Genomic DNA, 25,496 nt, shown 5'->3' on the forward strand with positions numbered 1-25,496 from the left:
ACAGCTGAGACTGGAGGGTTCATTTTGAAGGGAAATGCAGAGTCTGATTTTAATGTGACTTTAAGGGTTAGTGTTGTTATGAAGTTCCAGATCTTTAAAGATAGTTAGGTATTTAAAGATGTAGATAGACACTTATTGGGATTTTCAGAATTGCCTAGATCAGGGGTTCTCAAATTTAATTGAATAGTAACCCCGTTCTGACAACAGAAATTACTACATGACTGTGACGTTCCCCTCTGGTCTTATCCGGACCAGTGATCTGCTAGGTCACTCCAATCCTTGACTCTGGGAGCCAGCCTTACCCTGCAGTGCTGGGAGAACACCCATGCCTGAGCTGTTCACGCACAGCCTCTGGTATGTAAGCTGCTCCTTGGACTGTGCCACCGAATGACACTAGCCAATAGCTCCAGTCCCAGACACAACCCTCGGAACCTCTGTCTTGTAGTTTCCAGTTATGCCCGCTGGATGCTGCAAGCTTATATGAATTCATCCATTTAACAAAGATATGTACCAGGCTTGTTATTCCAAGGGGAGTCTCTGACATGCTTCTGACCAAATGCACTGCTTCAGGTAGAACAAACAAACAGATTTATTAACTATAAAGATAGATTTTAAGTGATTAGAAGTCAAAGCATAACAAGTCAGATTTGGTCAAATGAAAATACAGTTAAAGTACGCACTCTAAACTCTCAACCCTATTAGGGCAGCATCTAGGTTAAGCAGTTTTTCTCACCCCATTGGATATTGCAGATCTTAATATATAGGTTTGTTCCTTAAACCTGGGCCAATCTCCTGTGTTGGAGTCTTGTCTTCTTCTCAGTGTCTTGGTTGTTTGCAGCATAGGTGGGGGCAGGAAAAGGGCTAGTATGTGTCCACTCAGTCTGTTTTATACTCTCAGTCCATGTGCTTGGGGAGCACAAATCCAGGCATGCCTAGGGAGAATTGCTGAGTCTCTCCCAGCAAGGTTGAGCAATTTCCCTGGTGTGGCCTCATGCAGATGAGTCATTGCATTGTAGCTCCCTTGCTGGTCAATGGCTGCTGACGGGTTGTTTGACACCCCACCCAGTGTTGGTTACTTTCCTTGCTGTTGCTTCTGGGGAGCTAATATCTGGCTGATTCCCCAATTTACAGCATGCTTTAGTGACCACCATACAACATAATTCTCAAAACTTTATATGCATTAATGATACACATATATGGATAGAGAAATGACTTTCAGCAGATCATAACCTATCCCCGATACAAGGCAGGTCTTCGGGTGGCATTTCAGCGATGAAGCTTCAGTGCTGCTGAAGACACCCGAAGCGAGTGCAGGTCCCGCCACCGAAGTGCCGCCGAAGACCCGGAGTGCCATCCCATCAGTAAAAGTGCCGCAGTTGGTGGCACCTTTTTTCCCCCCACTTCTGGGTGAGTAAAATTAAAAAGGCGCCACTTGTGCTAGGTAGGGGAGCAGCCTCTCCCCCGCTCCTCCTCGCTATGCTACTGCCTCCCCCACCAGCCCTGCCACCCTGGGATGGAGAAGCCAAAGCCTGAGTCCCACTGCCCTGGGCTGGGGGAGGAGGGCCAAAGCTGAAGATCAAGGGCTTCAACCCCAGGCAGGGGGCCTGTAACCTGAGTCCTGCCACCCAGAGCTGGAGCCCTTGGGCTTTGGCCATGGGAGATGGGGCTCCGGCTTTGGCTCAGGGCCCCAGTAAGTCTAAGCCAGCTCTCACAACCCCATTAAAACAGGGTTGTGACCCATTTTGGTGTCCTGACCCACAGTTTGAGAACCGCTGGCCTAGATACCTAATTCCCATTTATTTCAAATCCTACTGGGTGCTTGTTTTTAGGTGCCTATATATCTTTAAAAATCTGGCCTGAAGAGTCTGGAGTTATGTTTATTTAGCAGTAAAGCATGGCTGGCAGGGAACAATAAGATGCCAGCCCAAAAGAAACCTCACCATCTTCCACTACGAGACACACAGCAACTCCAGGACCAAAAAAACCCTGTTCACCCTCATTATTATTATTATTAAGTGCCTGACAAGGTCCCTGCCCTCGATGTTATGGGCTAAAAGACAAAAACAAATATGAGGAAACCAGTTTGAGGTTTTCTGTAGCAACTGGGAAAACATCAATACCAGTTTTTGATAACTGAGCCAGCACCCTCTATCTACTGAGGGATAAGGAACTTCAATTTCAAACATCATCTCTGTAATTCAGAGTTAAATGATGGTCACATGGCAGCTGATGGAGATTCACCTTTAGCCCAAGTGGTAGATATCTTTGTTTTTAGATATCTAAATTAATTATTAATCTCATTAATAATTCCAGGGTGCCTGGCCGCAGTTTGGCTGCTAACAAAGGCCCAAATCCTCAACACTTGCAGTAACTGACACTTACATGAGTAGGGGGTTGCAGCCAGGGATCCGAGGGGCCAGAGGTCTTTGGGGGAGAGAGGAGTAGGGGTGGCTCCAGGCACTAGCACTCCAAGCCCGTGCCTGGGGGGCGCTCTGCTGGTCGCCAAGAGGGCGGCAGGCAGGTTGGGGCGGCAAAATACCTAGAGTCGCCTCGGCGAGGAGGAAGCTGCTTGCAAGGGAGGTTGGTGGGGGAGCCCCTGGCTGCAGAGGGGAGCGGGGCCCGGGGGCAGGGCCAGGCTGCAGGGATTCCCCGCCCCAGCGGAGCAGCCAGGGCGCGGTGGCTCTCAGGTTGCGGGGAGCCGCGAGCTGAGCCCCGCGGAAAGGGCGCGGGCGGGTGTCAGCGAGGCGGGGCCGGCGCGAGAGCTGGGCGGGGCCGGGCTCCAGCGTCCGGGCAGCCCCGATGTCCCGCCAGTAGCGCGGGCTGGAGGGAGGCAGCGGCTGCAGGATGGAGCAGGACGCGGGGCAGGGCCCGTCCGTCTTCGACCTGCCCAAGGTGAGCGAGCGGGCAGCACCGCCGGGCCGGGCAGCGAGCCCGGGAGCTGCGGCTCCGAGCCGGCTGCCTCCCCCCTGCTGGATGCTCCTGGGTCCGAGCCGGGGGCTGCGACCCTCCCCTGGGCGGGCGGCTCCGCGATGGGGCAGGCTCCCCTTCCCCCGGCACGTGCCGCTCCCGGGCAGTGGGGGGGGGGGTCCCTGCCTAGAGCCAGTGGCCACAACGCCTGCCGGGCCAGCCCCGAGCCCCAGCGGCTGACGGGCGGCGCGAGCCCGCCCAGGTCTCCGGGGGACACGCGGAACGCGGGGAAGTCCCAGCTGTTCCTCTCCCTTCAGAGGCACCTGCACCGCATTGTGCAGAGTCGGGCTTGTATTTACCTTGGGTGGCTTTGCCAACCAGAATCGACCCATTATGCTGCTAAGAGTTTGTGTTCTGTTGCTTCCGCTTTCTCTTGCCCATCCTGCTGACTTCTTATTTTTACTGCGATTAGCAGCACCCACATTGGGCTAGGCGCTGTCTGTGCCTGCAGGAAGACGCTGTCCGGTTCTCACCCTGGTCTGTGACAGCAGAGCTGCAGCACCTGTTGCTGCTGAGAGAGTCGCTGACACAGCACTAACACAGCGTAACTGCAAGTGTTTGTAGTTTCCAACTACAGCTGAACCAGTTGTTGATGCCTTTTGGTAGCAGTGAGTGATGTTTGTGGGTAGCCAAGGCTTAGGAAAATAAGCAACATATAAAAAGATTGTTAAGGCAAAAATAAACACTAAAAAAACAAGCACCAAGCATTAAATGAGCTAGAGATTGATGAAATCTTTTCACATTAGTCACCAGAAAATATATCCTAGCAGTACTGTCAGTTTATAGAGTTGATAAAAATACAGTGAAGTGAAAAGTATCTAGCAGTGTACAAGCTAGCCTATAAAGAAAATGATGTAAGGGGTAAGATTTTGAAGTTTAGCTCATGGTCTGTTGTATCCATTCATCCTGTCTCCGTTCCCCCGCCCCCCTCTTTCTCTTCTGTCCCCTCCCCACCATCCAAGACTGGAGAGCAAACAATGGTTTTTCAGACTCAATCCAGACAACTAAAAATCACAAAATATTGATGGTAAATTTTGCAATTTTAGAACTAATTTCCATATTAGAAAAAGTCTAAGAGACTGAGATTTAAACCTTCTGTTAATCTGAGAAAGCAGGAAAAGCAGACGAGAGATGACCTTCTAGGAATGACCTGGAAGATTTTATTTGTAGACTACCCAAGCTTATGATATACCCATTAAGTCTCCTAGTGAAATCAGTGCTGGGAAAAGGTGTCAGATTGATGGTCATAGAGTATGAAGTCCTGTTTATTGGCAGACCAGGGGTACAGCATGGGCAGCAGCAGTGCAAGATTCCTCCAAGCTATCCTGCCATTGTAACTCAGTGCTGACTGGAATTCCCTCATTAGGATCAGAGGAGAGTTCAGTCTACATGATGCAATGTGGTCCTTTGCCTCTTGGCTGCTCCAGCTGCTACTGCCAACAAAAGGGGCAACAGTGGTAGTATTTTTGGGTGGATACCTGTCTGTTTTGATCTGAACGGAGGCCACAAAATAACTGAGATGATGCTTTTCGGTCACTCTCTATGAGTTCCAGCAGAGCCATTGATCTATAGATGAAATGCCGTGTAGATTATCAATTCCCTGAGTCATCCAGCCTCCCATCACCTTTATAACCACTGTTTAAAACAAAGGATATTATTGAATGTTCTTCTTGCAGCACATTGAAAGAATAATTTACATTCCGTGTTAGATGAACATAGACCAAAACGTTGGCTTGGTCTTATTGAGTTTAGATAAATACATCTTTTGTGTAAAGTGCAATATGTTTGAAATTAAACTGTTCAGAAATAAGCATAGGTTCTAAGCTGATCTCAGTGTGTCTCCTTTAATGAAAAATAAAGGTCACTACACACATGTGCACACACCACTTTCCTTAATAGCTTATTATCTAAAACTTAGGCTTTCTGGAGAAACTCTAGCGGCCGAGTCGTTGGAGCTTATATTTTTTATATATATATTAGCTTCAGTGACAGTGTGCTGATAATCACATATTGATAGGATTTTGGGATATGTACTAAGGATGCAGTGGCTTTGGGTTATAGTGTGTTTTTTGTTCTCTTAGAATCCTCGTTGTTGTAACAGGCTTTCTGTTTCTGATTTTTTTTCCTTATGTTTTGTTCAGCTCTTTGCTGGTGAGGATAGTCTGTCTGCCCAAAGATATCACACAGATCACAGCTGTAAAATGTACTTTGATATTTCACTTAAGCATTTGCAGTACAAATACATCTGAAGAAAGGTCATAGGTTACACTTTACTTATACAAATCATGGTGTTCATTGTGTTTATATTTGAACAAAAGACATAAAGAAGGAGGGGGAGAAGAGTAAAAAATAGATGCTTAGTTTCATGTCTTTGGTCTCTTGCAGAGAACATCACCAAAGAAGCCACCTCCTGGCTAGCTTCTGATCTCAGTTACTGTGGTGCAAACCTGGCATAAATGATATCAGTATCTGGCTCTCTTTCCATGTTTGACTCACTTCAATCTTTGGTTTACTTTGGTTGCTGCTGGTAAGACAGAATTCAGCTTTCAACAGGCACTTCATCTAAGTGGGTGACAGCTAATTCTCAGTCTGTGGCTAGTTATCCTCAACTGAAAGGAAGAAGAGAAGAGGAGGAAAGAGAGCGGATGTGAGACATCACATTATTGAGCTATCTTCCTGATTTTTCCACATGGTGGGAAGTTAAGTAAAAGATATACATCTGCCAGCTCATTAGAATTTCAAACAGCTGAAAACGCCTCTATTCTTTTTCTGTTCCTCAGAAATGTAGGACTGGAAGGGAGCTCAAGAGGTCATCTAGTCCGGTCCCCTACTCCGAGGCAGGACCAAGTATATCTAGACCACCCATGGCAGATGTTTATCTAGCATGTTCTTAAAAACCACCAATGATTGCGATTCAACAACCTCTTGGAAGTCTATTCCAGTATTTAACTATCCTTATAGTTAGAAAGCTTTTCCTAATATCTACCCTAAATCTCCCTTGGTTCAGATTAAACAGACTACTTCTTGTCCTACTTTCAGAGGACATTGTAGGACAATGGATCACTGATCTCTTTATAACTGCCCTTAACAGATTTGAAGACTGTTATCCGGTCCCACCCCGCCCCTTGTTTTCTCAAGTCTAAACATGCCAAGTTTTTTTAACCTTTCCTCATAAGTCAGGCTTTCTAACTCTTTTATTATTTTTGTTGCTCTTCTGTGGACACTCTCCAATTTGTCCATGTCTTTCTTAAAATTTGTGTCCAAAACTGGACATGGTACTCCAACTGAGGCCTCACCAGTGCTGAATAGAGCAGGCCAATTACCTCCAATATTTACATGTGATACTCCTGGTAATACACCACAGAATTCTATTAGTCTCTTTTTGCAACTCTATCACATTATATCTCGTATTCAGTTTGTGATCCATTATAATCTCCAGATACTTTTCAGCACCTGCTCAGTTGTTATTCTCAATTTGATTTTTTCTTCCCTAAGTGTAGTGCTTTGCACTTGCCTTTATCTAATTTCATCTTTTTTATTTCAGATCGGTTCTCCAATTTGTCAAGGTCATTTTGAATTCTAATCCTGCCTTCCGGTTTACTAGCAACCCCTGCCATCTTGATGTCATCCGCAAATTTTATAAGGCTACTCTTCACTCTGTTATCCAAGTCATTAATAAAAATGTTGAATAGTACGAAACCTAATACAGACCCCTGCAGGAACTACTTTTTGAGTACTGTTTTTCAATCAGTTGTGTACCCATATTATAGTAATTTCATCTGGACCACATTTCACTAGTTTGTTGATGAAAGTAACGTGGGACTATATTAAAAGCCTTACTAAAATCAGGATATATCACATCTGCTGCTTCCTCCCATCCACTAGGTCCGTAATCCTGTGAAAGAAGGAAATTAGATTGGTCTGGCATGATTTATTTTTGATAAATCCATGGTGGTCAATATTTATCATCCCATTATCCTCTAGATGCTTACAAGGTTCGTGTTCTTTCATTCTGAGTTTTTTCTCCTCTTAGCTTGAGCTGACATCAGAAAAGTACAGCTACTTAGAAAAGTCTGAACACAGGTATTCTTATGCATGTTTTATTCCAGTAATGTGTGTGCCATCTCCAGTGGGAGATGCCTCTTTACAGCCATGCCATCAAACCCGAGCCATCCTTGGATGTTAGGGACCAAATCCTACTTGGAGTTACAATGATGGCACTCCAGAGAATCAGTGACATTTCATCAGTGACATTAAAAGCAGAAGTTGACCCATAGTGATTACTTAATTTTTTTGCCATCTGAAGCATAAATGATAGCTTCTCTCATTTATGCAGCTCACTGACTGTTAAATCAGTGGAGTAGCAGGAGACAGTAAAGTAAGATATGAACCAGGAAAAAAAAATGCTGTGCAGTTTGGAATCTGTTAGGTAGCCAAGTCATGCTTTGCATAACTCTTCCAGATGCTAAATCAGTTAGTGAACCCAGATTGCCTCTGCTCAGTTGTGGCACCTTTTGGTGCCATGAACTATCATCTTATTTCACAGAGACATTTGCTGATAACTTGGCTGGCTTCATGGGCTGCCAAGAACAAGCTAAGCACGGGTCAGGACTAGAAACATAATGCCCTTTTCCCAGGAATTCGACCTATTCACGTAAGACCTCATAAGAAGCATAGAAAGCAATTGAAGCTAACGCCTTTGTATCTGACCCCTTCTCTTCCTGGATTCTAAAAGAGTACAGAGTGAGACCCCTCTGAACAGATAGTGTCAACCCTTGTTTTGACAAGAAGGATCTGTCACTCACTCTGAAACGTGCAATAGACAATGCCAAAGAAACTATCTTTTTGGCATTGAGACTATACTAAATACTGTTTGGATAGCTAACCTGTTTTTCCTAAGCAAGCTAAATGAGAAGCTAGAAAAAAGCAGTCTCTAATGCTACCAGTATTCTGGATTCCACTCAATCAGGCTATAATCTAGGATGTGGTACGGATACAGCCCTTGTTGCTTTAGTGGATTACTTTCTCCTGTTGCTCAGAATCTTTGGGAGGGGACAGATGCTACCTGCAATAGAAAAATAGAATTTTTGGCCCAGTGTCTTAGTAGAAAAATGTTGTCCCTTTCTGTCAATCTTATGACCAGCATTAGTACTCTGACAAGGACCACATTTCATGAGTTGTCTCTAATTAGCATCAAGGTGTCTGCTTTTCATCATAGCTCTTATAACTTCCCTGAGACTTCCTAATTGACAGCATGCATCTGAACCAGCTGAGCAAGGTGCTTCTGAGAACAGGAATCTCTTCACTTTCAGTAGTAGCAGATAGAACAGTTGGATGAGAACATAGGAAGGTATGTGACATGCATATGCTGTCCAACAGACCGTGTAGCATTGCAGTTGAGTTATCATAACCTAATAAATCCGAGGCACTTCTAATGCAGGGTTACTCGGAACCCTCCAAGGTTCAATGTGTGTGATGGGCCTTTTTATAACGGTGACGGACACCCAGCACGAAGTAACAGAGGAGAGATGAGAAAGCAGTATGTGACGTCTGTCTCATCAACAGCATTTTCTGTAACCTTCCTGTCAAGATCTCACATTTCTAATACTGATGATTTACATTAACAACCCCTGACAGGCAGCTTTCTTCTAGAGACTGCATCTAGTTGCCATTTCCACAGCAATTTCACCACTGTCTTGATATTAGATAGTTTTGGGTGAGCTTCCATTTATAAATAGTAGTATCCAAATAAGATGACTGTTTTCTCTCAGTGTGTGTGTGTGATATGCTAAATAGGGGAATTGCTTTTTGGGAATGAATTGATAGTTTATTGCTATATATTGCACATGCTTAGTCACTGTCCCGGAAGCAACAGGTTGCAAGCAGGATGGGTATTTTTTGTGACAGAAAGATTTTTGTGACTTACCAGAATTTTCTCATTTGCTAAAAGCCTTTTGACATAGGGACAAAGTACTGTTTACTGGAAAAAAAAAAATGGGCAGATGATGCTATCATGCAGCTTCAAAATTTAATTTCGCTTTTCAGATCATTCCCTTGGCTTCACAGACAGGATGACCTGTACCCATGAATATTCACTTTCTCCTACCACATGCTGAATTTTGACCTTTCTTAATTTTTTCTACTTGAAGTTTTCGAAGTTATTCAATAACTGAATGAGTCAACTGATACAGCGTGCAATGACTGTAGTTTCCAATTATTGTCCATGTTAATATATGGTGGTTTAGAAAATGCTGATGATGATGTGCTGATACATACACCTGAGCAAAGTCACTGATAATTAAAGGCCTTTTTAATTATTAAATAGTCATTAACTGGGTTGTCTGTTAATGCCTGCCTGAATTGATTAGCATAATGGGTGGAGTTGTGTGACCATGAATACAAATTATTTGGATCCTTAGGTTTTGATCAAATCAACCATTGATTGAATTAAGGAAACACTGAAAGTCAGATTGTTAGGGGAAAGGTTGATAGTGCCTCATTCCCCTTTCATTTACACAGAATTAGGAGTACCACCATTGAAATAAATGAAGTTATACAGTTATTAAAAATCAGTATTAGAGTAACAGATCTTAAGGCTAGAAGGGATCACTAGATCATTTACTCCAAACTCTTGCATAGATATCGCAGGCCACCAACATCACCCAGCACCTGCACACCAAACCCAACAACCGTTAGACCAAAGCATTGTAGCCCAGAAGAGACTCTGCTATTATGTGCCACAGGCATGGGTGGTGGGTGAACCGCGCTTTGGGGAGGCTAGCCTGCTGGCCCTGCCCTTTCCGCCCAAGGACCTGCACGCTGGATTCCTGAAACCCCCATCACACCCCATAAAAGGAGGAGCCCCAGCCACATCAAGCTAAGCAGCCAACCTGCTTCCCCCCCTCCCGAGCATCAGGCCGAGCCGCTGGGTGTCCTCCACCCCCGACCCTGGCCAGAGTTGGGCCTCCCCCAGCTGCGGGCCGAGCTGCTGGCCTCCCTGAGCGCCGGTCCGAGCCACTGACCCCCCAAGTGCCTGCTAGGCCAAGGTGCTGCCTCCCCCCAAGTTGGGACTGGCCGAGCCGCTGGTCCCCAAGTGCCATCTCCTTGGCCTCTCAAGGACCTGACCCCTGCCCCCCTCCCCATGCCAAGCTGCCAGCCCCAGCACCTGGCTGAGCCTCCTCAGTCTGCCGGCTGCTGGCTTTCCGCATACTTCCTTATTCCCCTGTCCGTAGTGTATGGAGTGGAGGAGGCAGTAGGGGTACTCAAGGAAGGGCTGGGGCTCCCACAACCCAGGTGTCCAGCCAGAGGCAGACAATAGGAGGGACTGAGGCCTCTGCAGTGGCAGGGAAATTAAATGAGCTATACGAAGATAAGACTGACAAGTGACCCGCACCCATATGCTACAGAGGAAGACTAATCCCTGCCCCATAGTCAGTGCCTGTCAGACGTGGGGAAAAACCCTTCCAGACTACACATGTGATGATCAGTTAGACCCTGAGCGTGTGAGCAAGATCCAAGCAGCTAAGCATCTCAGAGGGAGAATGCTTGGTGCCACCTCAAAACCCTGGCCCAGTCTGTCCAATGTCCCACTCCAGTTGTGGCCATCCCTGATACTTCTAAGGAAGGAGATTTAAACCCCACTCCCCCACCCCAGAATACACTTGGAGTCCCTTCCTGATCCCTGCTGGTGGCCAGCTGAAACCCTGGAGCATGACCATTTAGTGACACAAACTGGAAGAGAACCCTGGGAATGTTGAGCCCTGCCTCCTACCATCACAAGCAACCCCATCATACAGTCACACTCATAAATTTGTCCAGCTCTCTCTCAAAACTAATTAAGTTGTTTGCCCCCCCCCCCCCTCCTATTGGGACATTGTTCAGGAACCTCCTACCTCTGATTAGAAACCTTCCTCTACTTTCCAGCCTGATTTTGTTCATGGCTAGTTCATGTCCATTTGTTCTTGTGCCAAGGCTGTTCTTTAGCTTAAATAGCTCTTTGCCCTTCTAGGTATTTACCACCCCTATGTATTAACTTCCATGTAACTTTCCCTAACTTTGGTCTAAGTGAAAAGGAAAATCAGGCCTTAAAACAGAACGAGTAAACACTCTAGCATTTGAGCCAGTAACATACTTTTCTGGGACACCATATCGGATGGCCTTTTTTAAAAAGCCATCTGTGAATTTACTGATTGTGTAAGTGAAGGGCAAGTGGCCCTGTTGAGAGCCAGGTATGCTGGATACCTGCATCGTGCACATTTACACCTCTTGACCTTCAATATTGCATCAGCTAGTCCAGTCTTGGACCTGTCTTCTCAACAAGGCTTGAATATTATGACAGTTTGCAAGGTGGATTTTTGACATGGACCAACCAGCTGACGATCAGCTAGGGCACAAATAGGATTTGAAGCCAGATCTCCTGAAGGGAAGCAAGTGCACATCATGTCCCACCTACCCAGCCATCTCTAAAGATTGGTTTGAAGAACATATTACTGGTCACAACGCTGATGACGCCCCATGGACTGAACAATAGGTCACCATCTGTCAAGCACCTCTGAAAGAGTTAACACTCAAAGTCAGTCAAGAGGATTCTCTGCAGCTTGAGGTTGGAGGATTCTCTGCAGCTTGAGATCTTCAAACCACCATTTGAGGACTTCAATAACTCAGACATAGGCTAAGGGTTTTCTGCAGGAGTGGATGGGTGAGATTGTGTGGCCTGCATTATGCAGGAGGTCAGACTAGATGATCATAATGGTGCCTTCTGACCTTAAAGTCTATGAGTCTAAAAGAGAGAGCTTAATCTGATTTGGCCCAATGTGGAGTTAGTTTTGTAAATCAACAAGCACGGTCATCCCTTCCATTATCCTCTGCCAGTGCAGATGTAGCTTGCTTCTAGCCAAGGGAGGCTTCGCCTGTTTGGCACTACTATGCAAGGAGGCCAGATGGAGGGGATCTTTCAGGGGGAACATTGCATAATAGGCAAAAACCTGATAGAGAATTAGTTGATCTGCAGCACAATTATAACTTAGTCCAAACTGCAAGGCCTTACTAGTACTATGTCATTTTGTATGTACTGTAGCTGTTTCCTCTGTCCTGTCATGCAGGGAAATGTACTTGAGAGCATAGGCCTCTTCCATTTCTCATTGTTCTGGGCCTTCTAAGGGTATAATATATATTCCTTAGTTCTCTGTTTGCTTTAGCTTATTTGCACTTCTCTGTGTAGAGATATAGTTCAATGAAAGCTGATTTATCTAAACCCTTAGTTATTGGAGAACTCACTGATCTAAAATAAAGTCATGTCCCCTGCATACGTTGATGATTTTCCCAAATGTGCCTAGTCTACTGAGGACGAGTGTGCCAGCCAGAATGACCATGGCTGATTGCACCAGGCATCATGTAGCGAAGTTCCTAGATCTGGCTCAATCCTGTGAATCCACAAATCTCTGGGGTGGCCCTGCAGGTGATGCCAGGTGGTGTCAATGTGTGCATCCCTTTGCACTTCAATGGAAAGTTTGAAGTAGTACCTGATAAGGGATCCCGCTCAGAGTAATGAGCGAGAGCAAACAATGGACCCAGTGGATGAGGGCCAAGTTCCCTAGAGGTGGTGAAGGTGGATGAGACATCACTGGATGTTTGGACTGCATAGGGTGGAAGAAGAGCTAGATCTTTGGAACGATCATCCACGTCCTCAAGAACTAAGAGCATCTGGCAGAAGAGTTTCTGGGAAAGGTAATGATGTCCCCCAAAATTAAAAACCCCTGTACATCTTCCCAGCCTCCAGGAGGCAGAATGAAACAAAGAGGTGACCAGTCCTGATAAACAATGTGAAAAGTCCTGTGCTTATCCAGTTCACTACGTGTCCATTTCATTTGGAGAGACAAGGCTCCAGTCAGCTTTGAGTAGTTCCTTACAGCCCTGGGAACCTGAGGGTGCTGAGCATTTTCCTTGCAAGCTGCACATTACTTTGGGTGGAATTGCTCAGATGCTCCTCACCCAATTTCATTATCCCTGTTTTATCACAAGCTATTTGAGGGGGAGAGAACCCTCTCCCAGAGGCATGGAGTGGAACCTGGTTACTTTCCTGCTTGTAGATTGCCACGTACTTTGAGGGGCGAAAGAAAAATGCAGAGCTGTTATTTACCAGGCTGCAAGTGGCAATAGACTGTATAGGTAAGGGATGCAAGGAGGGTCTGGGTCACGATGCAAACTGCAGGCACGCACACAACTAAAATTAATTAATTAAAAGTTTTATTGGGGATAGTTACAAGGGGTAGGGGAGCAGTGTATGATTAGCTAATAGGGTTAATGGAACTTAAAACATACAATGGCTAAAGTATTTACTATTAAACAATATTTATAAACAAAGATGCAGTAAACAATATTTATAAACACGAATGCAGCATTTAGTAATAACCAATACTTACGAATACAAACCAACTCATAACGACCGGCAAACGTAGAAACTCTGCTTAAAACACGTGAGCTGAGAGAGGCTTCGAGGTGATCAGGCTCGGTTACGGGTGTGCACAAGGTACACAGGATTCGTTTTTCTTTCTCCTCTTCTGCCTGCACATGGCAGACCAGCCTAGATGACCAGACATCATAGAAGTGTCATAGGGGACGGGGCCCAAAAACTGTGTGTGTTCGTTTCTGATTGGTACAAGCAAAGTTTACACCAAGTAGGGGAGCAGGTGCCTGAAAGTCTGGCTTCACCCCCAAAAGGTGAGGAAATGCATATAGTTCAGAATGCCTTTAACACTGACTGACAAAGGAAGAGGCCAGGGCAATACCGGTATGGGCAAGTCTTTTAGGATGCAGACAGGAACTTATCTTAACACTGCTGCAGTTTACAAGTGTCTTGTTTACAATAGCAACAGAGGGTAAAGGCAGATGGCCCACAATTTAAAGGAAGCTACTTAATGTTGCTGTCATTTCCATGAAAGTACTGCACTTGTGGGTCGCTTTTGTAGGAAATGTTTGAGATGAGCTAGGAACCTATAGCTGCAGGTTGCTAGGATTTTGTACACGGCATAATGTGGAATAAATAAGGAGCATGAGCCTCAAGCCTATAATTCCATCAAAAGGTTGTGCGACCACCAAAACCTTCAAGGAGTGACGCCTCTTTGAAGCCTCAATCACTGAATGGAATTGGAGCCCAAGAATTCAAAACTTGCCAGGTTTTTACATTTGAGGAGGACGGATCCAGGACCTGTATCACTTTGTGCTCTGCATGGTCTACAGCTCTCTCCTGCTGCTGCACTTTCTTCCATCCACATCCTTCACTCCTGTCCTTCTTGCTAACTTCTTCCACCTTGACTCCCATCCCTCCTTCCCTGCTGCTACCTCTCTCCTTCTAGTGCTTCTCTTGTCCTCTGCTCCGCATCTTCCCCCACAGCTGAATCCATTCTGGGTCTCACTCTGGTAGCCTTGTCATAATTACTAGAACCACATAATTCACGTATTGGTAAAAATCTCATGCCTGTGAATGACCAGGTTTTGGCCTTATCTATTTAGGTTCTTATATTTGCATCCTCTGCATAGAAATGGAATGCCTCACTGGAATGAAAAAATGTATCTCTTCCAATCCTGCTGGCAGAGGTTGTGTGTATGTGTTTTAAACGAGTAAATGAAAGAAGCATGAATGCCAGAACATGAGAGAGGGCTATTGCTGAAAAGCTCTGTTGAAATAAAAAGGTTTGTAGTGTATTTAGATCTGAATGCTGTGAGGCTAGTGCTCAATTTCATGTCATGTGGCAGTGAGTTCCATAGTCTTGGTTTGGCTCCTTTGAAAATTCTGCCTCTTGAAGTCATGAGTCTCCTGGTGGTTGACAGTTTCATTGCTCCAGTGGAGCAAAGCTGTCTTTGGAGAGGTGTAAAAGCAGCAAAGAATCCTGTGGCACCTTATAGACTAACAGACGTTTTGGATCATGAGCTTTCGTGGGTGAATACCCACTTCCTCAGATGCATGTAATGGAAATTTCCAGGGGCAGGTATATATATATGCTAGCAAGCAAGCTAGAGATAACGAGGTCAGTTCAATCAGGGAAGATGAGGCCCTGTTCTAGCAGTTGAGGTGTGAAAACCAAGAGAGGAGAAACTGGTTCTGTAATTGGCCTCATCCTCCCTGATTGAACTGACCTCGTTATCTCTAGCTTGCTTGCTAGCATATATATACCTGCCCCTGGAAATTTCCATTACATGCATCTGAGGAAGTGGGTATTCACCCACGAAAGCTCATGCTCCAAAACGTCTGTTAGTCTATAAGGTGCCACAGGATTCTTTGCTGCTTTTACAGATCCAGACTAACACGGCTACCCCTCTGATATTTGGAGAGGTGGTGTTTCAGGTAACTAGATTCAGTCCCATTCAGGGATTTGCAAATTGGGGCAGAGAGAAAAGCATTTCTTGTAATTCTGAGGCTGCACGGATATGATGGCTGCTTCGGGGAAGCTGTGCAGAGCTGAGTAGGGAGCCTGCCATACCCCCAGCACCAGCAAGGGGTCATGGGCTGCACACCGCTGCCCGCCCCCTCCCTCCCAGCACCAGCAGGGTTCATGGGCTGCCTCCTCCCCAGCACTAGCAGCCTCCCTGAAGCAACTGTGCCCACCCCCTACCCCCCATCCCTGTCCCAAGTTTTAGTTAAGGGTATATAGTATAATTCATGGACAGGTGAATTTTTGTTTACTGCCTGTGACCTGTTGATGACCTTTACTAAAAATACCTGTGACTAAAACGTAGCCTTAGCCATGATGTATAATGCTTTGTACTTAGCCATAGTTGTTATATATCCATGACATATAGGCTTGATGACTGTAACTGAAAGCTCCAGTTGGTTTTGAATGGAGCAGTCTGTTTGTCCAGCATCTCAGGCCACCAAGAGTCCATCATTCCAGTGTTTTTGCTGTCTGCCCAGGCTCCTTATGTAACACTGGCTCAAATTCCAGGTTTTAGTCTCACTTGAAGCTCTCCATGTGATCATGGCTTGCTGCAATGGCATGTTCCAATGGGACTGTGGACCTTGCATCAGACTCGTGCAGATAGGGTTGCCACCTCTGAGGTGGAAAAAAAATAGGACATCCAGGGTGATCCTTAGCCCACAAAACTGGACAGCTGGCAGTGCATACCGAGCACTCTTAGAGATTTCCCAGGACAGCTATTTCAAAAAAGGGAAAATCTTGGGAAAACCTTGGTGGCAACCCCTGTATGCAGGAAGTAGCTCTTTCTCAGTGACTAGCCCACAAACTTGGAACTCCTGAAAGACAGCAGGATGGGCATGAGCAGAGCAAACTCCAAAACCTACTACTTTGACACAGAGTACCAGGAATTACCAGATCGGACCAGTAGTCCAGCTAGTTGAGTTCCTGTTTTTCACTTTGCCAGAAGTAAACCTGAAGTAGACAGTTAAGGAATGATTAAGGAATAATGTGTCTGTAGGGATAGTTTCTTTCTAACCCCTGTCAGTTATTGGTTGGCATATATCCAGTCTTTTTCTGAATCCTATTAAGTTCTTGAGTTCAATATCTTGTAGCAGTGAGTACAAGAGGTAAAAATTGCATTGTATTAATTTTTTTTTCTTTTTCAGTCTTAAATTTATTGCCTTTAAAATTTCTTTGAATGTCCTCATCTCTCCTATTACTAACAAGTATGCCTTATTTACCTTCTCTATCCCATTCATTATTTTGTTTGTCTTCCTTAAGTCACTGCTTATTCATCTTTTCTCTAAACTGAACAGCCCAGATCTCTTAAGTCTCTACTCATAGAATAGTCTCTTTGTTCGTTTCAGGGTAGGTTCATTGCAATCCGTGCTGTTGTCAGAAAGACCTGAACACAATAGACATGTAATAACCAAGGTCTTATGCTCTTCATACTATGACTATCCTCACTTATCTCCATGCTGAATGCCTGTTGTGATTTTAAAAAATGATTCATTTGGTCTGGATAACATTTTAAAAACAACCAAGGGGCATTGTCTCCTTGAGATTGCAGAGAATTGCGTGCGCAGCTCCCATCAGTGCAAGTCAACAAGACGAGAAATTTCCCTTAATGACTTAGTAAATGTGGCAACAGCTTCGATAAAATGAATCTGTTCAATGCTTTTCACGTTCCAAAAACTCAGTTTTGGAGAACATGATCCCAGGAGTTATCAGAAACAGCCTCCGTGGGAGGCCCATGGTGCAGAAGAGTCTTTGTTTACATTTGCTTCCAAGCACTGGTATGTTGACACTGAACAGTTGTTATAAAGAAAGATGTAAGCTGTGCCTCTCTCCTTTCCACACACCTGGAGTTAATTACAATATCTCATTCTGTTCTTCTTTGGTAATTGTGATGGACTTGAGAATGTCTTCCCATTTTCCTTTGCAAGTTTCATTCTCTCCCAGTGTTCCCAGTACAATTGTATTTGCACGCACAAAATATTGCTTAAACTTCTTATCATTAAGGTTTTTTCCTCTTAACTTTGTGCTTTCCAAATCATGTTTACCAACTTTATCCTAAATAATGTGCAACATCCACCAAATGTTGAAAAGATACCAGTCTTTCATCTTCCAAGAGGTCTTGCTCCTGGCAATAATTATTTCTCTCTCTGAAAGTGTGTGGCAAGTAAGGGTTTAGAATTAAAGGTGATTTTGGGCTATTGTCTCACTTGTAGTGGTCCAAACTAAAGCACCATTTTGAAACATGATCAAAGCAGGAGTAGCCTTTGGTTGAGAAATTGACATGCTTGTGGAATGGCATTCTCAGCAAGCAGAAATCAGGATTAGCCAGCATTTAAGACAGTGGTTCTCAAGCAGGGGTACATATACTCCTGGGGGTTCACAGAGGTCTGCCAGGGGTAAATCAACTCATCTAGACATTTGCTTAGTTTTTCAACAGGTTACATAAAAAGCACTAGCGAAGTCAGTACAAATTAAAATTTCATACAGAGAATGACTTTTATTTGTACTACTCTGTGTACACTGTACACTGAAATGTAAGTACAATATTTATATTCCAATTAATTTATTTTATATTTATATGGTAAAGATGAGATAGTCAGCAATTTTTCAGTAATAGTGCACTGTGACACTTTTTTGTATTTTTATATTTGATTTTGTAAGCAAGTAGTTTTTAAGTGAAGTGAAACTTGAGGGTACACAAGACAAATCAGACTCCTGAAAGGGTACAGTAGTCTGGAACGGACGAGGGCTATAGGTTTAAGAGATTATGAATGTCAAGATGGAGAAGGATAGAAGCAAATGTCGCTCCCCCGCCCCTACTTATTGGGGGACCAAACAGGGCTACCCAGAGGGGGGGCCAGTGGGGCAATTTGCCCCAGCCCTGGCCCCGCAAGGGCCCCCACGAGAATGTCGGAGGCTCCTCCCCGCCTCTGCCTTCCCCCATCCCCTGGTGCCTCAGCACGCCACATCCAGGAGCGGCCCTGGACAGAGCTAAAGCGTCATGGCTCCAGTGGGGCCTGAGCTCCTCCTGCTCAGAGCCGCATGGTAAGGGGGTGGGGCTGTGAGCTGCGGTTGAGCAGCAGGAGCTTGGGTCCTGCTGGAGCCACGCTGCTACAGCACTGTCCAGGGCCACTCCTGGATGCTGCGCGCTGAGGCTCCTGGAAAGGGGGGAGGCGGGTAAGTGGCATGGTAAGGGGGCTGTGGGGGTTGGATAAGGGGCAGGGAGTCCTGGGGCAGTCAGGGGACAGGGATCGGGAGGTTCCTGAGGGGTGGGGTCCTGGGGTAGTGGTTGAATGGGGTCTTGGTGGGGGGCGGTCAGGGGACAAGGAGCAGGATGGGTCAGGGATTCTGAGGGGAGCAGTCGGGGGGCAGGAAGTGGGTAGGGGTTGGACAGGGGGCAGGGCCAGGCTGTTTGGGGAGTCATAGCCTTCCCTACCTTAAAGCTCATTCAGCAGTTTGAGGCTTGCAGACAGCTATTTAATACAAAGAGCCAAGCTGTTATCTTTTCCCTTAGGGCTACCGTCCCTTTCACTTCTCAAATGCCAAATTATAGTCTACATTTAATTTCAGTGCCATAGGGAGAGTCATGTCAGGGGAGGGTAGCTTCGTTTAAAATTAGCCACTTTAGATTAACAGTGATAGAGCCAAAAGAGCCGGGGGGAGGGATCACATGAGAAGAGCAATATCCTACACCACCTACTTCCTTCCCAACCCTACCAAGGGAGACCTCCCTCCCCTGCAGTCCCCGAGGCTCCAGAGAGGTTAATTCAGTGGTTCTCAACTTTTGTACTGGTGACCCCTTTCACATAGCAAACCTCTGAGTGTGACCCCCCCCATATAAATTAAAAACACTTTTTTAATATATTTAACACTATTATAAATGCTGGAGGAAAAGCAGGGTTTGAGGTGGAGGCTGACAGCTCGCGACCCCCAGTAATAACCTTGTGACCCCCTGAGGGGTCCCGACCCCCAGTTTGAGACCCCCTGGGTTAATTTAATTTTAGCACCCTGTGTCCATTCACATGCATGTGCTATTTTGAGCATTTCAGTTTTCACAACATAGGCTCATCCCAGATTCTGGAGCAAGCTCAAATGCTCAGTTCGTGGAGTATGTACATAGTCTATACTAAAGACAAACCCACAGTAATCGTTTCCAGTTTGTGAGGGACCCCATGGAGCCAGTCTCTGGGAAACAGATAAATTCATGGAGGTTATGTCCATTGATAGCTATTAGTTAGAATACATAAGGAATGGTGTCCATAGCCTCTGTTTGTCAGAGAGTGGAGATGGATGGCAGGAGAGAGATCACTTGATCATTGCCTGTTAGGTTCACTCCCTCAGGGCACTTGGCATTGGCCACTGTTGGTAGACAGGATACTGGGCTGGATGGACCTTTGGTCTGACCCGGTATGGCCATTCTTATGTTCTAACCTAAATGAACCCAAAGTTATGGAGACATATATGAGTCAAGGAAGCCAGCAGAATATCGGAAACCTGGAAAAATCTCTGACTGGATGGGCTCAGGCGTTTGGTCACAAGCTGAGGTGGTTCAAAAGTTTTTTGGATTTTTTTTAAGCAGAATTTTGTTATTGTTTCTTTAAACAATCAAACACAGCAAACAGCAAATATTTGGCCACACTTCTGAAGCCCCAAACCATGTTCAGGTTTTGGCAGACTGATTTCAGCTTTTCGATTTAAAAAAAAAAAAAAAACACAACAAAATTTGAAGGAAAGCAGACATTGTCCGTGATTTTTTTCTGCTTTTTAAAAACCCCAATTTTCGATCCAAAAAAAGTTTTGATGGAAAATATTTGTCCAACCCTTTTTATGAGCTTTAGTGCCTTTTATCACTAGCTGATGCTGAGAACCAGTGATACCTTGTAAACATGACTTGAAAAGAAGTTTTCTCAAAACTGGGTTTGTGCTGAGATGTGGAAGGTTTTTAAAAGTTTATTTTTCCCAGGGTCGCTCGGGGGGGGGGGGGGGGGGGCAAGTAGGGCAATTTGCCCTAGGCCCCACAGGAGCCCTCACAAGAATATAGTATTCTATAGTATTGCAACTTTTTTTTATGGAAGGGGCCCCTGAAATTCCTTTGCTCCAGGCCCCCTGAATCTTCTGGGTGGCCCTGGGACCAAATATGAGTAGGACAACTTCCTGAGCAGTGTAAAAGTTGTTGGAAACAGAGTTTGCTTGTAAAGGAATGTTAAAAATGTGACTTCCAGGAAGAACAATGAATCCAATTCTGTCAATTTTCAGACATTCAGTAAATAACTTATCAAGTATCTTTTCTATATTGTGTAGCTTTTTAAGTTCTCTCTTTTAGCTCTCATCTTGTGACTCCACCACACTGGTTGTACACCACACTGGTTGTATTTGTAGCATCTTCTGATCCAGAGATTACTTTCACAGTTATATGAATGTTATTTGTCTTTTTTTTTTTTTTTAAACAGGTAGAACTTCATGTCCACCTGGATGGCGCCATTAAGCTAGAAACAATCTTACACTTTGGCAAGTGAGTTGTTTAAAAATACCATTTTGGTTCAGTGTGTTTAGCTGGGTGCTTTGATTTGTAAAGATTTCCTGAACAGAGGCACCTCTGTGTAAAAAGGAAAATTCCTAGAATTTGGCCCTGTCCTTGCTGATTAGTCCCATGTTAGGATGTATAAACATAATTGTAGCTTTCTATTTGCAAGATTCTATCTGACAAACACAAGGATTTTTTGTTTATTATTGTTTGCCAATGAAACTGTCCTATAGAATCACTGTATATCTCTACCCCGGGTTCTGACATCCCAATTCTCAGACAAAAAGTTCTCTGTCCATGCCCATCTGGGAAACTCTGCTTGAAATGTGCAAACAACAAACGGCTGTCACTAGCATGTCCTAGTCGGAGTGTAGACCAACACTGTGACTAAGTACATGATGCACAGAACTGTCCACTTTCTAATAGTGTAGTAGGGAAACTGGACTGAATTGGTGCCAAATATGTCACCAAACAGTGACTTAGTGCCCCTCTCTTTATGTTCACAAGCCACAAACCAAGCAGAGTTATAGACAACAACATGAGCAGGTTAGATGAGGAAACAGATTTTGTGGTCAGGCTTCCAAACAGATTTAGAAAGAATGAGTTATGAGTCCATTTCTAAATATATACATAAAACAGCACAGTGTTCTGTCTCATTAATAACTGCAAGAGTTTTGCAAAGCGCAAACAACCCTAGTGCATCACCATTGCCACTGGCTGTCCCTTGTAGTTGGCTGCCAGTCCCTGGTCTGCAGAAAGCAATTGGCTGTGTCAGTTGTACTTGCAATACTACCAATGCCAGTGTTTGTTTTCAGCAGGGGTTTTCTCCCTTAGCACTCAGTGTAAATTTTCTGTATGAGCCTGCCTTGCCATCTTAAAACCAGATGGTATTATTAGGGCTGTGTAAATAATTGGATATTCAGTTCAGGAGCAAGTCTGAAAAAAAATTGTTTTGGGTTGAGTTGAAATGAAAATGTTTTGAAATTTTTGCCAAACTAAATGTTGGGGGAAAAAATGGTTTGTGTCATGTCAACCATAACATTTGGTTTTGAATTTGAAAATTTTCAAATCTCTTTAAAATTGAGGGAAATTCGAAAGTGAAGAAAAGTTGAAACTTTTTTTCCCCAGAACACCAAATTTGATCCGACTCTGTGGGGTCTGTTTTTGTTTTGGAGTGGGGAAAAAGGGGTTCCGTGCAGGAAAAAAAAGGTTCTGCGGCAAAAAAGTTGCCTTGTGCTAGATGTAACCCATTGCCAAGGAAAATCTTCGGTGCTATGGCTTCATTGCTGGCTTAAGCAAGAAGGAGGAGATGGGCTCTGTCGGAGAGGCAAACTCTGGTTAAATGACACACACACTTGAGGACCTGGCTCTATAATTTTAAACAAGATAAACATAAACTTTCACACCCGGAAGAAGTTTCATTTAAAGATAAAGGACATTAGAAATCTGGCATTGTTTGCCAAAGTGTAGCAGAAATCCCTCTTATCAAGAATTTCATGATAAGGTTGACTCTAACAACCAGCCTTTGCAGGTTCTTTCCCATGTCCCAACTAATAACACTTCAACATAGTTGAGGGGGCTTTAGACACGAAAGCAATTTCCAGTAAAAATGGAACAGATATGGCATCATCTAAGATGGATGGATTGAAGGATTTGATAAAATATTTTTATGAGGAGTAGGGGGGAAATTACTTCTCAGGCCATGGCTAAGGTGCCTTCTGAACTGGCAGTAGTTTCTGTGATGCAGCCAAGATGAATATTCAGAAGGTGCATCAAGAAAATCCAGCTCATTAATTGCAGCATTCAATGTAGGGCATGGCAAGGAGATGTCTGTCATTTAAATTGGAGAAACGATGTGTCATCAGAGTGGAAAGGGCAACATGGAAAGAGTAATACTTAACTAGGGTGACCAGATGTCCTGATTTTATAGGGACAGTCCCGGTATTTGGGGCTTTTTCTTATATAGGCTCCTATTACCCCCCACCCCCATCCCAATTTTTCACACTTGCTGTCTAGTCATCCTATACTTAACAGTAATGAATGATGTATGCTGAGTGCCAGGGTCTTAATCTGTGGTAACTGCCTTTGCCACTGAACTCTAACTGTAATGTAGATTTCTTACGCTACTGAGCAATAAAACGTGTGTGTACATTGAGCAGAGGAGCAATATCAGTCAGGCTGTTTTCCTGCAGATAGCTTGTGTAGTTGGCTTTTGGAACTGGAGAAGGCCAAGCCCTTGGTAATGAGATCTGGAGCCTTTCCTCTCCAGCTCACAAGCTCCGAGACAGCCCATTTTTGGTAGAGATGGGGGATGGGCTTTCCTATCTGGAAGCTCTTTGATGGCTTCTCAGTGAAGGGCTTTTTGGGTGTCAGCCTTGGTTCACAGTGTAAAGATTTCCACATCAGAGAAACCACATCACAATTTTTCTCTTATTATTGGCAGCCTCAGCAGAAAGGTCAAGGATTGACCAGCTCCTGGAGACTAGCAACAGGCAAACCTGAGAAGGTTCAGTGACTCAGTTCAGATAAGCAGTCCAATGTTTGGCAGCTCTTGAGTCTATATAATTGGGGCTGGAAATTTCTTTCTTGAAATTTGTCGTTTATGCTTCCAGGACTAGAAAGTACCAAAGCACCAGGAAAAGAAACGTTCTGTTTGGCTCAATTTCTTTGGATAGTTCTGGGTCTGTTATTGGTGATAGAGATCAGAGTCCTCTCTTATCCGGGTGGGACTGCTGAGGTACATATGTGAGGCATTTTTGAAAAGATTGAGGTACCTTTTTTCTGTGCTGTGTCTGTTCTGTGCAGAAATAGACTCAAAGCAGGCTTCAGCAGCATGGACTATGTTTCTAAGGCCACGTCCAGACTACCCGCCGTATCGGCGGGTTAAAATCGATTGCTCGGGGATTGATATATCGCGTCTAATCTAGACGCGATATATCGATCCCCGAGCGCGCTTATATCGATTCCGGCACTCCATCAACCCTAACGGAGTTCCGGAATCAACAGGGAGAGCCGCGAACATCGATCCCGCGCGGTGTGGACGGGTGAGTAATCCGATCTTAGATATTCGACTTCAGCTACGTTATTCACGTAGCTGAAGTTGCGTATCTAAGATCAATTTCCCCCCCGTAATGTGGACCAGCCCTAAATGAAAGTGTAACCCAAATCCTTGTCAGTGAAATGTGTATTATTTTCTAGGAAAAGAGGAATTCCGCTCCCTGGTGACACTGTTGAAGACCTCTTGGAGCTCATCAGTTACTCGGAGACACTCACTCTCACCCAGTTTCTGGAAAAGTTTGCTCTCTACATGCCTGCCATTGCGTAAGTAACTTATTCCCTGGTAACTGCTGCAAGCTTCTTATCGGTTTTAGGCACCTGCAAGCTAGAATTGTCAATTTGGGGCATGTATGGTTTTCAGACCCACAGCAGGTCCACTCTCTTCAGTCGTCTTGATCAGTAGCCTATAGGTTTCTGAGAACTCATAAATCAGATTAATCCTGTTCTTTTCCTTACAGGGGGGACCGTGATGCTGTGAGAAGAATAGCCTATGAGTTTGTAGAAATGAAAGCAAAAGAAGGTGTCATCTATGTTGAGGTCAGGTACAGCCCTCATCTCCTAGCCAACTGCAAAGTTCATCCTGTTCCATGGGACCAAGAAGAGTGAGTGAATCCATTAAGTTTAAGACTGTGCCAACATAACATGCTGAGATCTGCTTGAACCATGAAAGTCACTGACTAGCAAATGGAGAACACAGTTTTGCTCCCGGCAGACAATAAGGAGGATTTATAACTTGAGAGCCAGATTTTCATTATTTTAGATGTATAATTGTGTGCCTAATTTATATGTGCAATTACAGTAGTTGTATAGGCACATAACTAATTAGACACTCTTGCTGGTAATTACCCAGTGAGCAAGCACAAATTTTGATAATTGTGCATAGAAATTAGTGTGTGCAATTATGCACACTTCATATGTGCAGTTATGCTTTTAAACAAAATGGAGAGCTGAATCCATACAGGTGCATTGGAAAGCACAAGTTAGGTTACATTAATATGCCTTAACAAGGACGGTACACTAGAAGCTGTTTCATCTGTGCTTTGGTAACCCCTCCTTCTGCCTTCCCACTTCCTCAAAGTCTTACTAGCAGAGGGCTGTAGTGAAGTCTCAGTTATCTTTTTCCAGAACATGCCGCAGCATGCTAACTATTGAGGATTACAAACAAAACTGAACTGTTGTAGGCAAAGTTATTGAACCAAGTACATTTTGAGATTTTTTTTTTCAAGTTGTTCGTTCACCACTTGGTAAATCACTGAGTTCACTGAAACTTGCAATGAATCTCCCCATCCGTACAAATCAGTGAGGTTCCACTGTTGTTTTCATCTCAGGCAGGGAGAAGCCTAGCACTGGTGTCAGATACTTGGTATATAATCCAATCCCTGTTTATGTAGGACCAGAGGGGGGCAGCACACTTTTTATTTCTATCTGGAATGCAGTAATAGTCATGTATATGCATTTCCTTCCCTCCCTAAAATGTTCTTCCTTTGGTAACTATTTCATCTGCTGCACTCTTCTGA

At 44.5% G+C, this 25,496-nt stretch overlaps 2 protein-coding genes across 3 annotated transcripts in view; both read left to right on the forward strand.

Annotated features, from left to right (window-relative positions):
• The first annotated feature begins 1,653 nt into the window (after positions 1–1,653).
• Positions 1,654–25,496, forward strand: part of LOC127030984 (adenosine deaminase-like) — an 89,142-nt gene continuing 65,299 nt past the window's right edge. Inside the window, exons 1-2 of the mRNA XM_050917664.1 lie at positions 1,654–1,690; positions 2,659–2,892. Coding sequence (XP_050773621.1) covers positions 1,654–1,690; positions 2,659–2,892 — 271 coding nt within the window. The remainder of the gene's footprint in view (positions 1,691–2,658; positions 2,893–25,496) is intronic.
• LOC127030714 (adenosine deaminase-like) overlaps positions 2,795–25,496 on the forward strand; it is an 88,982-nt gene continuing 66,280 nt past the window's right edge. For both annotated transcript variants that reach the window (XM_050917439.1, XM_050917438.1), the window contains exons 1-5: positions 2,795–2,892; positions 5,353–5,484; positions 20,853–20,910; positions 24,121–24,243; positions 24,438–24,581. In XM_050917439.1, the coding sequence (XP_050773396.1) occupies positions 5,424–5,484; positions 20,853–20,910; positions 24,121–24,243; positions 24,438–24,581 (386 nt within the window). In that variant the 5' untranslated portion in view covers positions 2,795–2,892; positions 5,353–5,423. The remainder of the gene's footprint in view (positions 2,893–5,352; positions 5,485–20,852; positions 20,911–24,120; positions 24,244–24,437; positions 24,582–25,496) is intronic.

The sequence above is a fragment of the Gopherus flavomarginatus genome, chromosome 11 (assembly GCF_025201925.1).
Source record: "Gopherus flavomarginatus isolate rGopFla2 chromosome 11, rGopFla2.mat.asm, whole genome shotgun sequence".
Taxonomy (NCBI): Eukaryota; Metazoa; Chordata; order Testudines; family Testudinidae; genus Gopherus; species Gopherus flavomarginatus.